Source organism: Myotis myotis, unplaced genomic scaffold (assembly GCF_014108235.1).
Source record: "Myotis myotis isolate mMyoMyo1 unplaced genomic scaffold, mMyoMyo1.p scaffold_m19_p_5, whole genome shotgun sequence".
In the NCBI taxonomy this organism is placed as follows: domain Eukaryota; kingdom Metazoa; phylum Chordata; class Mammalia; order Chiroptera; family Vespertilionidae; genus Myotis; species Myotis myotis.
Window position 1 is genome coordinate 104,008,290 of NW_023416357.1, and position 15,609 is coordinate 104,023,898.

At 47.1% G+C, this 15,609-nt stretch overlaps 1 protein-coding gene across 2 annotated transcripts; it reads right to left on the minus strand.

Annotated features, from left to right (window-relative positions):
• Positions 1–4,084: 4,084 nt before the first annotated feature.
• Positions 4,085–11,140, minus strand: ZNF689 (zinc finger protein 689). Of its 2 annotated transcripts, XM_036310985.1 has the most exons (3): positions 10,608–11,140; positions 10,324–10,437; positions 4,086–7,973 (listed from the first exon to the last, which is right to left on the minus strand). In XM_036310985.1, exons 1-3 carry the CDS (start codon positions 10,810–10,812, stop codon positions 6,790–6,792), a joined length of 1,503 nt encoding a protein of 500 aa, XP_036166878.1. In that variant the 5' UTR covers positions 10,813–11,140; the 3' UTR covers positions 4,086–6,789. The 2 variants fall into 2 exon arrangements, with proteins under 2 accessions (XP_036166879.1, XP_036166878.1); XM_036310986.1 differs by lacking the exon at positions 10,324–10,437 and having other exon boundaries at positions 4,085–7,973.
• Positions 11,141–15,609: the final 4,469 nt, after the last annotated feature.

Sequence of the window (15,609 nt, forward strand, 5' to 3'; positions counted from 1 at the left end):
GGAAGGGAGAGGGATAGAGAGTTAGAGACATCGATGAGAAAGAAACATCGATCAGCTGCCTTCTGCACACCCCCTACTGGGGATGTGCCCACAACCAAGGTACAAGCCCTTGACCAGAATCGAACCTGGGACCCTTCAGTCCTCAGGCTGACGCTCTATTCACTGAGCCAAACCGGTTAGGGCATTTTATGGTATTTTATGTTAACAGTTATTTATTTCAGCCCTTTGTATTCAGCATGTCGCTATTGAAATAAGCCTACGTTTCTATGAAAATTGAAGCTTTTGTTTTTTGTGGCCCACATAAACTTAAACCCTGGTTATTTGGCCCATATTAGCCTTTGAGTTTGACCTGCTTGCTTTACATATACCAGCAGGAAGAAAGGTTTTCTCCTTACCCAGCAACAACCCAGCCAATGAGAAGCTGCCACAAAAAAACACAAACAAAAAAGAACTATGGTCTCTCCTCATGCATAATTTTAACTAAATGGATAGACTACCAAAATTAATTTAGAACTCCAGTGACCATTACAGGGAATTGTGACCTCCCCAAACTTGTGTTTCTCAGAACTAAATTAGAAGATCATGGCTCTAAAAGTAAACAGACTGAATGGGATGCCTATTTTAATTGGCACCTGAAGACTTCCAAACCTATTCAAGACTCTGAAGTCACTGGGGTAGTAAAAACACAATACAACATACAAATGATGTATGGTAGAATCCTATACCTGAAACCTATCTAACTTTATTAACCAATGTCACCCCAATAAACTAAAAAAGGCTCTAAAGTCGCCACTTTACAAAATATCACTTATAGATTAAACAAATAATTGAAAGAAAATAAAAGCTTCTGGGGCCTCTTTTTCCCATTCACCATCCTCTCTGTCTCCAACACCATCTTCCTCTTTCCTTTCTGAACCATCCTGTGTCCTTCCCCTGCCCTCTTTGTCTCTGGGCATGTGGCAGCTGTCTTGTGCCCAGGTTCTCCCTACTGCACAGTCCCCACCCGCTCTGTGCCCGCCACTTCTTCATTCTGCTCCTCTCCCTGGACTTCCCTTTTCCTCCTAACCTCTCCCCACTCCTTCCTCCCCTGAACCTGTTAGAGTCAGACCCTCTGAGGGTCCAAACGTGAAGCCTCTAATTTCTTATGTTCCCTGGACTAACTAACGCCGAATTGGGAGCCATAGTCAGGGATTTTTCCACAGTAACTGAGGATCCCAGATTTGCTGAAGAATTTAATGTGGTAATTCAAGTTGATCAACCTGGTTTCTCTGTCTTATATCAGCTAGTTCACATGCTTGCTGGTGAAGGCCAGGCCTACACTGGATGAATCCTACTAATTGTGTCTCTCTCATCGATGTGTCTTTTTTAAAAAATATATTTTTCATTATTGATAGTATTACAGATATCTCCCATTTCTCCCTCCTTTACTTCCCTTCTCCCAGCTCATACCGCTCCCAGGTCTTCATGATCCTATAAGTATGTAAGTTCTTTGGCTTATCTCTTCTTGTCCCCTCAACCCCACATGGAGGTTCCATGGCTCCATCACTGATGTTTCTTCTATCTCTCTATCCCTCTTCCTCTCTCTCTAAAAAGAAATACATTTAAAAAAATGCAACCAATTTCTGGATATTTATTTTGTATCCTGATACTTCACTGAATTTATTTATCAGTTCTAGTTTTTTTGGGTGGAATCATGTCATCTGCAAATAATGTTTTACTTCTTTTTTTCCAATTTGATTACCTTTTATTTCTTCTTCTTGTCTGATCGCTGTGGCTAGGACTCCCAGTACTATGTTGAATAGGAGTGGTGAAGTGGACATCCCTGTCTTGTTCCTGATCTAAGGGGAAATGATTTTAGTTAAGTATAATGTTAGCTGTGGGTTCGTCATATATAGTCTTTATTATGTTGATGTATGTTCCCTCTATTCCCACTTTGCTGAGAGTTATCCCAAAGGAGTGCTGGATTTTGTAAATGGGTTTTTCTGCATCTATTTATATGATCATGTGATTTTTAGCCTTCATTTGGTTTATGTAGTGTATCACATTAATTGTTTGGTGACATTTTCCAGTTTCTTGACTGATCATTCTTGGGATTTGGGAAAACATACACTTCTCAAGAAACGCTGGGAAAGGAATTCCCACATGTACACACAAGGAGGAAGCCGCAGAGGCACAGGAAGGTGAGAAGAACATAGGGTATGAAAGCTAAGTTACAAGAGAGGTTAAATAGGAAAACTGAGGTAATCAAGATAAAAACTATTGATTTGTTAACTAACTTACCAGTCATCTTAAGGGACAGTTTAGGGGAGCAGTAAGTTGTACAGCAGCTGGCTTTGGAGTGAGACCTGGCTTGGATCCTAGCCCTTAGATTTACTAGATATGTGATCCTGGGCAAATTACTTATTACTATGTCACTGAGCCCCAGTCTCCTCCTCTACTATAGGGAACCAATACCAACCATCAGGTGAGCAGTTGGAGGTTACCCTACTTAGAAGTTAGCAAGTTAGTCTGTAACTGTTTCATGGATGCTGGCAGAAGACAAGAGCCTCCTACGCGAGAGACAAAAGATCTGATTCATGGCTCAACAAGCAGCCTCAGCATCATGTATGCATTCGTTCTTTTTGCCTCCCAAGTTCCACAGAGGCAACATGGGGGGCCCATATGGATGGTAGGTACACAGTGAGTTGCATTATAGGGGAGGAACAATGAGCTTGGGGAATCTGCTGCTGGTTAGTAAGTGGTAAGTTACTCTTTGACCAGATAGACACATCACCTCTCCCTCAAGGTTCTTGCTGGGAACACAATCCTGAGAAATGGCCTGGGTAGAGTGGCCAGAGCCTTGCCTTTTTGTTTGTTTGTTTTTGTTATACTCAAGGTTATGGTTGATTGCAGCAAAAGGATACAGATTAAGATCAGCAAAGGGAAAAGGCACTTGTGGCAGAGTCCAGAGAAAGAAGGCCTAAACTTCCAGGTGTTCTCGCCCAGTGGCGTTGAACAGAAATGCATTTAATTCTCCCAGTAATGATTTGTGATAATATAATATATACAAATTGCTGCCAACCAGAGCAGCTCACCTGAGCCTTGCTGTCCAGGATTTTTATTGGGAGTCGGTCACATAGACAGGGAGTGCCTACACCACTGATCTCAGCTACTTACATTCCAGTCTCCCCGAGCAAAAACAGGCATTCGCCATTAATCACATTGTTAGGATAAACTTACCTGGTCAGACTAATACAGCATGGCTCAAGGCCTCCAGCATTCAAAAACACTCTAAGTAGACAAAATATTCCGAGGGCTCAGAATTTATCTCCCACAGTTAGCCAAATGCCAGTCCTAAAAATGAGCTTTTTTTTTTTTTTTTTTTTTAATGTGCAGGGTTTAAGCAATCTCAGTCTGCTGAGTAGCCCTTTTCTGCACACACCTGATCTCTAAGAATTAGAAGCAATTTAGATCCAATGCCCAGTTCTCCAGTGCCCAGCCACCCTGGTGAATGACTGCTGGTACATTTGGGAAAGGCTAGGAAGACCTACTGAATGTTATTGCCAATGTTAACATGGTCCTTCATCAATAGGACCCAGCCTCCCCTCATTCAGTGGGGCTTTAGGTCTGGAATTGGCTAATGCCTGAGAATTTGAGGGCAGGACCTTGCATTTTGGGCATACTCGGCAAGATATGTAGCAACATGAGGAGCATGGAGGAGCATCTCCTAACACCTACTTTATGCAGTTCTTATCAAAATTAGATTGGGATGCACATAAAGTGTCTAACATAGTACATGGGACATCATAAATGTACAACAAAGTGACTGTAATACTATTGCAGTAGGCAAAGAATAAGCAAAATGGATCCAGTTGATGCAGACTACTGCGTCAAGAAATTTAGCTGAAGCTCTAGCCGGTTTGGCTCAGAGTGTTGGCCTGTGGACTGGAGGGTCCCGGGTTTGATTTCGTTCAAGGACACATGCCCGGATTGCGGGTTTGAACCCCAGTGGGGGGCATGCAGGAGGCAGCCAATCAATGATTCTCTCATCATTGATGTTTCTATCTCTCCCTTTCTCTTCCTCTGTGAAATTAATAAGCATATATTTTTTAAAAAAATTTAGCTGGAAATAGATGGGGACAGAGGCCAGAGGGAAAGTTCTTTATTGTTTTTTAAAGAGAGTTTAGCATGTTTGTAGGCTTGGGTGTGTGTGTTCCAGAAAAGAGAGGGACTCTAAAACAATAAAACTAAGAAGAGAGAGAGAATTAATAGATGGAGCAAAGTCCCTGAGGGGGCAGTTGATGAAATCCAGGCACAGCTATATTGATGAGCATTGCATGTGAGAGGCTTTTAAAAAAAAATGTTTTTATTGATTTTAGAGAGGGAGAGGTAGAGGGAGAAACGATTTGAAAGAATCAGTTGGCTGCCTCCTGCATGCCCCCTACTGGGGATTGAGCCCACAACCCTGGCATGTGCCCTGACTGGGAATCAAACCAGTGACCTCTTGGTACATAGGACTACACTCAACGGAGCCACACTGGCCAGGGCATGAGGGACTTCCTTGAGGTGGGATGGAAGCAAGTAAGCGTGGTCTCACTGGTAAATTTGGAGTCAGAGTGGGGAGTGGACTGTTGAAGGAGTTTCTATTTAATACCTTGTTTTCTTCGTGAAGAAGGTACTCACTGGCTCAAGATAGATGGAAGACTTAAGTGACACTGAAGGCTTAACTGAGGTTGGAGATCACAAGAGACCAGTTTTTCTTCATAGCTCATATATAGGCATAGAGGCAGATGGGAGATTAACCCATATTGGGGCTGTGTATTAGTTTTTTTGGTTGCAAGTAAAAAAACTCAAACTACCTGAAGCAGAAGGAGAAATTACTGGAAGGATACAGCTGGTCATCAAATGGGCCCTGGGACTGAAGGACTTTAGGAAACCTAGGAAGTTGTCTCTCATCTCTGCCCTCTGGCCCACATACTGGAACTTGGCCACCAATGGCTCCCAAGTATTAATGACTTACAGTCAGGTCCAAAGAAAATTATAAATTCCTAGGTGAAGAAATAGTTAGGCCGGCCTAGTGATAAAAGTAAGGAAAAGAGCCAGTTCTAAAACAGGGGGCTAGGCAGTCATCTAATAGGTCTTTGCCAGGGTAGGGCAGGTCTCCATCAGAACTGTAAAAATTTCTACTTGGTTAAGGAACTAGACTTACATTTTATAAACAGTAATTCCACAAGGGACATAATCCATTCAACAGACATTTTAATGAGACCCAATCTGGTCTGACCCCTACCTTGGGGTAGCTCATCATCCAAGGAGAAACAGTTATAATGAAACTTGCTAAACACCAGAACAGAGATCATTACAAAAGCTGTGTTCCCCAGTTGCTCCTGACTCCAGGGCTGAGATCAGAACTAAAGTGGGGGATGCCCCCTTCTAGCTGTGGTACTGAGACGAGTCAGGTTTGGAAATTCCAATTTGGTGCAGCCACCCAAAGCAGTGATAGGCCTGTTCATTCAATTCAGTAAAGCTTTACTGAGCACCTACCTACTCGGGGTGGGTGCCCTGGAGGCTTATCAAAGATTAAGTGAGACACATTGCTACCTCTGGAGCTTCAGTGAGGGGCAGGCATGAACACAACTTGATGACTATATACTCTTTCTGTTTTGTATGCAATCACCTAACTTTCTACCCTCCTTGAATGGCCTCACCTCGTTTTATGAAAAAAATGTTGACTGAGGACTCATGGAAGGTTCTGTGTTGAAGTGAAATCTAGGCTCTTCTAACCACTGGCTGATGGAACCAATCCAAACCCACCAGATCAAGTACAAGCCGGTCCGGCTTTCACCTCTTGCTACTAACCCATACGCCTCCCCCTGCTTTTCCTTAAGATCAACCTTGTCCCACCGCTCGCTGAACTTATGTCCCAGACCCAACTTGAACCAACTGTCCAGAGTGCAGAAGACTTAGCTTCACAGCATGTGGTTTAAAAAAAGAACCTTAGGTTTTGGGGTGTCTCCAACCCAGTAAACCCCAGGTACAGGCTGCCACTCCTCCCAAATCCAATGCAATCTAGAGCAGTTAAAACAAGTCCAGACCAAGGAGGTATACACTGTGGTGCTGGCTTATTTTTGTATGACCCTTTAAAAGGAACACTGAAGATCATGTTTGCAGACCATGTGTGGGAACTGAAACCCTATCTTTTAGGAATGATTGACCAAATGCTGTTAACCTGAACGGCTGCCACGTAGAGGAAATATTAAACATGTTCTGGGCAAGGCATACAGGGAAGGAGAGTCCGGCACTTAACCACCCTCTAAAGATCACAGCTATCCCACAAAGAAATGACCTGCCTTGTGAGGTAGTGACCTCCCTGTCAAGGGAGGTTTAAAGCAGGAGTAGAACACCACTTGGCAGGAGTGTTGTAAAAAGGGGGCCACACGTAAGGAGGAAGAGGCAGAGGTGGGGAAGATCCTCCTGACCGCATGTAAGGGGAGACCCCTATATGCAAATTAGAAAGGCAGCCAGCCCCTGAAGTATAAGGGGAGGAATTTTACCCTGATGGTCACACACACAATTTCTTTTAGGATTGGAGAGCTTGTTAAACTTGAACCAAATGATGTGACCTCTCCTAATGGGACCATCTGTTCTCGACAGAGTAAGGCAGCCAGGGTGGTAGAATGTACTCAAGTTCAGGTCTGTGGCAGGAGACCTGGGTTTTCCTTCTGAACCTGCCTGTATGACCTAGGGCTTCTCCTTCCCTTCTCTGGCCTCTCAATGAAATGAAATGAACTTAAGACAGTCCTTCCCATTCTAAAGGGTACTGCCCTTTTGACCGGTTCCCTCTATAGCAGATCTAGGGCTGCAGTTTTGGACTCGGGGGCTGCACTTGTGCACGGCCAGCGACCACCTCTGGCGAAAGCAGCGGCCACACTCAAGGCAGGGGAAAGGCTTCTCCCCGGTGTGCAGGAGCTGGTGCTGCGCCAGGTGGCTCCACTGGGCAAAGCGCTTGGAGCACAGGTCGCAGGCATAGGGCCGCTCGCCTGAGTGGACGCGCCTGTGACTGGCCAGCAGGGAGGGGTAGGCGAAGCGGCGGCCGCAGTCATCACAGGCGTGCAGCTTCTCCTCGGTGTGCGTGCTGCGATGTATGGCGAGGGAGCCGCTCCGGCGGAAGGCGCGGCCGCAGTCTGGGCAGGGGTAGGGCTTCTCTCCCGTGTGCAGGAGCTGGTGCTGGAGCAGCGTACTGCGCTGGGAGAAGCGGGCCTCGCAGTGCTCACAGGCATAGGGACGCTCGCCGGAGTGCACCCGCCGGTGGCTCACCAGGCGGGAGGATGAGGAGAAGCGCCGCTCGCAGTCTGGGCACGGGTAGGGCTTCTCGCCGGTGTGGATGCGCTGGTGGATGACCAGGGCGGTGCGCTGGCGGAAGCGGCGGTTGCATTCCAGGCAGGTGTAGGGCTTCTCTCCCGTGTGCGTGCGCTGGTGGATGGCGAGCAGGGACGGGTAGGCAAAGCGCCGCGCACAGCTAGGGCACTGGTGGGGTTTTTCCCCTGTATGTGTGGTCCGGTGATTGGCCAGGGACCGGCTCCTCCGGAAGCAGCGGCCGCAGTCAGGGCAGTGGTAGGGCTTCTCGCCCGTGTGGATGACCTGGTGCTGGGAGAGGTTCTTGCGCTGGGAGAAACGTTTGCCACATTGGTCACAAACATAGGGACATTCACCAGAGTGCGCCCGCCGGTGGCTGACCAACAGAGAAGGGTAGGAAAAGCGGCGCCCACAGTCGGGGCAAGGGTAAGGCTTCTTCAGATTCTGGGCACACTTGTGGCTTTTGAGAGCCGGGTGATCAGGGAAGGTACAACCACAGTCAGGGCAGATGGGACCCCCAGATGTCTGTCTGGGAATCAGTCGGGGCTTGCTGGGCTTCCGTCCTCTCTTCCCCTTCCGGGGTGCCTCCTTAGGTGGGAATACTTCCTCTTCTCCGTTCTTCTTTCTGGTTCTGGTTTCTACAGGGACACGGGAGAAATTAATTTAACACATACTGGGCTACGACTCTTGCCTATTATAGTGTTTATAGGTTATAAGACAAATAAGTTGGCCCGTCTTCCAGGAGTGTTAGTGACACAGACAACCGAGTGTGACATGCTACTAATCAAGTATGGAGGGAATTACAGGAGCCCCAACCCAGCTTGGAGAAGTTGGGGAAGGTTTCTCGGAGATTAAGCTGACTTTAAAAATTAAACGTTTCTGAAGAGGTAAGTATAAGGTAGAAAGTGGAAACAACGTATGAGCTAGCATAGACTAGGTCATAGGCCCTCTAAGCCAATGGTTCTCAAGTTTTATTGTGATCAGAGTCATTTGGAGGGCTCCTGGAACAGACTGCAGGGCCCTGCTCCCAGTGTTCATTCAGCAGGTCTGCATCTGTAACATGATCAGGGTGATGCCCATACTGGTCTGAGGACCACACTCTTAGAACCACTGCTGTAAGGACTATGAACTATTTTACCCAATGGCTCTCAAACCTAAACATGCATCCCAATCCATTGGGGCTAGTAAACCACACACATTCCTAGACATCTATAAAGGTGAATAAATAGTTCTGGTATGGGTTCCCCCAAGTGACGAGTATAACTGATGGCCATTTGATAACCCATCTTGGCAAAAAAGGAATAGTTTTTTTATCCTCACCCAAGGACATGCAGAGAGAGAGGGTGGGGGGGGGGGGACACATCGATGTATGAAACATCAATAGGTTGCGCTCCCTACATTCCCTAGGGACCAAACCCTCAAGCCAGGTATGTGCCTGACCAGCAATCAAACTGACAACCTTTCCCTGCACAGGACAACGCTCAACCGAGCCACGCCAGGTGGGCTGAATGGTTTTCTTCTTCCCTTTATTATTATTTTCCCATCACCATTTACAGGCTGAATGGTTTTCATTTTGTTTTAAATTTTTTTTTTTAAATATATTTTATTGATTTTTCACAGAGAGGAAGGGAGAGAGATAGAGTTAGAAACATCGATGAGAGAGAAACATCGATCAGCTGCCTCCTGCACATCTCCCATTGGAGATGTGCCCGCAACCCAGGTACATGCCCTTGACGGGAATCGAACCTGGGACCTTTCAGTCCGCAGGCCGACGCCCCATCCACTGAGCCAAACCGGTTTCGGCTATTTTTTTTTCTATTGATTCAGAGAGAGAGGGAGAGATAGAACCATCAATGGTCAGAGAGAATCATCAGCTGGCTGCCTCCTGCATGCCTCCTTCCCAGGCAGGAGCCCTGACTGAGAATCAAACCGTGACCTCCTGGTTCATGGGTTGAAGCTCAACCACTGACCCACACCTGGCTGAATGGTTTTAAGCAAGGAAATGTCAGATCTGAATCTTAGAAAGATAGCCCTGGTCTTAGGGAATCCGACAGTTCCATCTGCCCCTGGGGGTGGATCTGGGGCCATTCTACCTGAACGGCATTAGTCAGAGCCTCGCTTGATCCTGAGGAGAGTGCTGCCAGAGGTCAGAAAGAGGCCCCTGCACCCCAGGCAGCTGTTCTCCACAAAGGCCCTTCCACCCAAACACAGAATTCGGAGAGGTATAGGTTCTCTCTCCGAGGAGGGTGGGCAGGGATCCTGGGAAGGAGGCGGGAGGGTAGCAGCTTCTCTAGTCACACAATAGAGAACTACACACACAGTCAAACCTCGGTTCTGGAAAGTTCCTATCATGAACAATTTGCTTCTCAACCTGACAACCCTTTCAAGCTGATACCTGCATGATCATGTGCAACAAACAAAGGAGAGAATGTGCAAGTAGGAGTCAGTTTACCACTGTTAAAATCTCAGGATATTGTGCTGTGAATATTTTCATGGGTTTTTGGGGTTTTTTTTGCTTTTGTTGCTGCTTATTATTAAATCTTCATATTTTACTGTACATTTCCTTTTCTTTTTATTAAATTTCATTTATATTTCATGTCTTTTTTGCTTTTCAAGTATCTACAAATATTTATAGATTAAACAGTACATTAGACATGTACTGTATATAAAAAAAGGTTAAAACAGAATCATTTGGGAGTCTGGGGTGAATTAATTCAATTTACAGTACTTCGAATGGGAAAAATATAATTCGGTTTTCGAACAGCCTTACGGAATGAATTCAGTTCGAGAACCGAGGTTCCACTGTAGCTGGTCTTCAAGCTGATAGGGAATCTCTGTGGTGGACCAAGCCAACACTGTCATAAACGGTCCCCTGAAACCGTGAAAAGGAACTCGGTAAATGGAGAACTGCAACATGGGTCACAGCCACCCAAACTCGGGACCGAGTCACCACAAGCTGCGGGCCCTCCACGGGCATGTTCCACTCACTTCTTTGGACCATTAGTCCCCTGGGGCACTCCTGTGGGTCCAGGGCAGCTGGTTCCCAGTCTTCGGTATTTCGTTCCAACCAGGAGATGAGGGCTGGTTTGGGACCCGCGCACCCTGGGGAAGGAGAACCAGCTCATAAGTAACTCCGGGTCAATATGTTCCCGGAGCATCTGCTGCCAAGCCCCCATCCTGGTCGCAGTCCAGGACCCTGGACACCCTGCCCCCTCCCCCCGCCAGCTCCCCGTCCCCTCTGCCCCGCGGCAGCGGATTGGACCGGGCCTCACCGAGCGCGCCCAGGTGGCCGTAGTTCTCCCGCATCACGTCCCGGTACAGGGCCCTCTGCGCGGGCCGCAGACACCCCCATTCCTCCGGGGAGAAGTACACGGCCACGTCCGCGAACTTCACCGCCCTGGGCTTCCTTCCCCTTCTCCGGCCGGGTCCGGCCTCTCCGGGTCCCCGCGCGGAGCGTGGAGCGGACGGCGGTGCCATTGGGCCAGAGAAGCCGGCGCCACGACCTCCCGTTCCCGGCTCGGCCCCTAGCGGACCCCGGGATTTGGGAGCCCTCGGGGTCCCGGGACTGACGTCCTAGGGCAGGCCAGGAGGGGATCGCAATCAGCCGCCTGCGGGGCTAACGGAAACCTCTCGCTGTTATTCAGGAAACTCCTGCCCGAACGTGGGGGAAAGGCACCGGAAGATGCCTTCGGCGAAAATGGCGGCGCTGCTACTGCACCGCCTCGGCCTGGAACACAGGCAGCTTCCAGCTATCGATTTTATTGACCAGAGCGCCATGACGGCTTCCTACCCTCTTTGCCCTCAAGTGTGATGGCGCTGCGATTGGGCTTCACGCCCTTTTTCCTCCTCTCCCACGCGCTCATTGGGCGGCGGTGGAAGATCGAGCGTTCTGATTGGCTGCTGACGAAAGCGGCCTGTTTGAACGAAGCCAACGGCAGTGTAAGGGCAGGAAACTGGCCCCCGGTGTAGGGTGACGGAGTTTTGAGGCGGGAAAGCCTCCAAGTGGCCTGGGATTAGCCGGCGGCGGTCGGAGCGCTGCCCACCTGAGGGAGGGGCCGGTCTGAGGAGGGAGCCGCTGGGTTCCTTTTCGCGTCTTTCTAGATCAGCGGTTCTCAACCTGTGGGTCGCGACCCTTTGGGGGTCGAACGACCCTTTCACAGGGGTCGCCTAAGACCATCGGAAAACATAATTACATATTGTTTTTGTGATTAATCACTATGCTTTAATTATGTTCCATTTGTAACAATGAAAATACATCCTGCATATCAGATATTTACATGACGATTCATAACAGTAGCAAAATTACTACTAGTTATGAAGTAGCAACGAAAATAATTTTATGGTTGGGGGTCACCACAACATGAGGAACTGTATTAAAGGGTCTCGGCATTCGGAAGGTTGAGAACCACTGTTCTAGAGGAACCGTCTCTTTGGATAATGGGGAACTTCCTCGTTGCCCTTTTGGGAAGGGAATTACTGTTAGAGTTTGGTCTGTGCTGGCCACATACCCAGCATATTACACATTCTATTGCATTTATTCTTTGCCACCGCTGTGTGAGGTAATGGTTATCATTCCAGTTCCACTAGCGAGGAAGGATACTGCTAGCAAAATGGAGAGATTTAGACGGGGGCGGGTGGGGGCCGAGGGGGGGCCCATAGGGTCTTATTCATGCCGCTGACTAGGCACTCTCCCCTCCCACTACCTTGATTTGCTGGGTAACTCAAGAACCCCCCGGAGCGCCTGGCCTCCTCTAGGGTTCAATCTTTTGTGTATCCATACTTTATTTTTACGTGACACTTGTTCAACGTACAAAGCATCGTGGTAGATAGTGAGAAGAGGCTGGGTACAAAAATAAGCCCTGAATGAAGTTTACAGTCTAGTGAGGCACAGAAAGTCACAACTAATAATGATACAAGCATGTATGGGCAAGATACATTAGGAAAGAAAATTGCTGCTGGGACCAGTCAGCTCAGCACCTACGCCCATCGGTCTGTCCCCCCTTCTGTGTACGTGTCGTGGTGCATAGTTTTGCCAGCTCATCATTGCCCAGGGGGGCTGGGGACAGGAGAATACACCATTTGCTATACAGTCAAACCCTGGTTCTCCAACCTTCCCATCTCAAACAATTCAGTTCTAAGTTCTCGACCAAGCTGTTCACTGAAAAATGTCTCAGTTGTTGACCAAAACTTCAATTTCGACCTGACAACCCTTTCACGCAGACACCTCAGCATGACAAAAAGCATCTCTCAGGCAACAAAGGAGAGAATGAACCTACTATTCGCACAATTAGAACATAAAGAGGCCATCAAGAGTGCTAATGTTGCTAAGGACATAAAGGTGCTCACAAAACAACAATCACAGGCGATTGAATAGGTAGAAAAACTGTGTTGATTGGATAAACAAAAAGCAGTTAGCTAGTGACAGCAGTTCAGAGGCAGTGATGTAAGAAACATTCCTTTAAGGCTAGTGGGGGATAGTTCAATAAATTTAAGAAAAGAAGTGTTTATTTATAGATTAAACAATACATTAGACATGTACTGTATATGAGAAAGGTTAAAACAGGGAATCATTTGGGGGTCCGAAACAGACTAATTCAATTTACATTATTTTAAAAGTAAAAATGATTCCGTTTTCTAACAAATCGCTTCTTGAATAACCTTCCAGAACTAATTAAGTTCTAGAACTTAGGTTTCACTGTATCTTTTTCTTTTTTAATCCTCACCCGAGAATCAACTTTTTCCATTGATTTCTAGAGAGAGTGGGAGGGAAGGAGGGGGGGGGAGAGAGAGACACACATTGGTTGGTTGCCTCCTGCACAAGCCCTTGACCGGGAATCCAACTGATGACCGTTCAATTCATAGGCCGATGCTCTAATCACTGAGTCAAACCGGCCAGGACTTCACTGTATCTCTTACGTCAGCTGATGACATACATATTTATCTTTCCAACCCATTAATATTTTTAATGATTTTTTAAAAAGTTATCTTTATTGTTAAGAGTATTACAAATGTCCTCCCTTTTCCCTTCCTTGCCCCCCTCTACCCAGCTCCCATCCCACCCCAGGTCTTCACCACCCTATTGTCTGTGTCCATGGTCAATGCATATCTATACATATAAAAGGCTAATATGCTAAGTGTCCATCTGACCTGTAGCTATGATGCCCACTGACCACCAGGGGGCAGACGCTCAATGCAGGAGCTGACGAGCTGCAGTGACTTGGCAGCGGCGGTTCTCCAGCACCCACCCCGAAAACAGAGAGGAGGGAGCCTGATTCCTCGTGGGGCCATGTGATTCTGAAAGGACAAAGCAGAAACATACTCCCCTCCCTCTCCCCTATCTTGCCTTATAGGGCTGGGCCCTCAGCCCAAGCCCCCTCCTTTTCTGAGTGACCACAAGAATGCCGGTATTGACCTAACTCCCCCAACCACCACCTGAGTGGACCAATGAAGCTCCAGGAATGCAGCTAAGGTCCTGATAAGGCTATAGTGGGGGACGGCCCAAGCCTCAGAATGTGCTGGTCACTTCCTGACCTTTGTGCTATAAGACCCTGATGAAAAACCCTGACCTAAATGACCAATCTCTGTAACCCACGTCACCCCCTAAGCCCACCCAAATAACTAGCCCTATATAACCTTTGTTCTCCTGGGACACGCTCTCTCGCCTTACCGCTGCGTCAGACAGAGGCTGGGAGCCAAACCTAGGTTTGATTAATAAGATTAATAAAGACTCCTTGCTTTTGCATCGGAAGAGGCTCCCTGGTGGTGGATTATTGGGGACCCCGAACTCTGGACATAACAATTCCACCTTTGGTCCTGGGCTATGTTGTTGCTGGGGCACTGTTGGCCCAGATTCTGGTTTACTGCACACTTGCGTTTGCATTCCACACCCTGTACAACAGCAACTTTGCACTCCAGGACCCCTTGGGGGATGTTGGAGAGCGGTTTTGGCCTGATCCCCGCAGGCCGGGCCGAGGGACCTCACCTGCCAGAGGGACCCTGCTCACTCCTGAGTCGCCCTTTGAGCCGCAGCGCCACCCCAGGTGCAGCTGGCCAGGAAGGGACCATGGGAGGTTGGCTCCAGGGTGTGTCCAGCCCACCTCACCCAGTCCCGTCCTGCTGGCCACCTTCTAATTAATTTCCTTTCAGTGTGCATGAATCCATGCACCGGGTCACTACTATCTATATAAGTTCTTTGGTTAATCTCTTCCTACCCTCCCCTCTTCCCTCTGAGATTCTTCACTCTGTTCCATGCTCCCAGGTCTCTAGATCTATTTTGTTTTTCAGTTTATTTTGTTCATTAGATTCCACATATAAGTGAGATCATGTGATATTTGTCCTTCTCTGCCTGGCTTATTTTGCTTAGCATAATAATCTCCAGGCCCCTCCATGTTGTCTCAAAGAGTAAGAGATTCTTTTTTTATAGCTGCATAGTGTTCTAGCATATAAATATGCCACAGCTTTTTTTATCCACTCATCTGATGGGCATTTGGGCTGTTTCCAGATCTTAGCTATTGAAAATAATGCTGCTCTGAACATAGGGGTGCATATATCTTTTCTGAATAGACTAATAAAACTAAAGAAATTGAAGCTGTAATAATAATAAAAGAAAACTACCAGCAAACAAAAGTCCTGGTCTGGATGGCTTCACAGAGGAGTTTCACCAAACATTCAAAGAAGAACTAACACCTATCCTCCTCAAATTATTCCATAAAATCCAAGAGGAAGGAACACTTCCAAGTTCTTTTTACGAGACCAGCATTATCCTAATTCCAAAACCAGATAAAGACACTACAGAGAAAGAAAATTACAGGCCAATATCCCTAATGAATATAGATGCCAAAATCCTCAACAAAATATTAGCAAATTGGATCCAGCAATATATCAAAAAGATCATACACCATGACCAAGTTGGATTTATTCCAGGGATGCAAGCTGGTACAATATTTGTAAACCAATAAATGTGATACATCACATAAACAAATTGAAAGACAAAAATCACATGATCCCATCAGTAGACACAGAAAAAGCATTCAACAAAATCCAACACCCATTTTAAAAAAAATATTTTTATTGATTTCAGAAAGGAAGGGAAAGGGAGAAAGAGATAGAAACATCAATGATGAGAGAGAATCATTGATCAGCCAACTCCTGCACACCCCACACTGGGGATTGAGCCCACAACCCAGGCATGTGTCCTGACCAGGAACTGAACTGTGATCTCCTGGTTCATAGGTTGACACTCAACCACTGAGCCAGTACGGCTTGGGCTCCAAC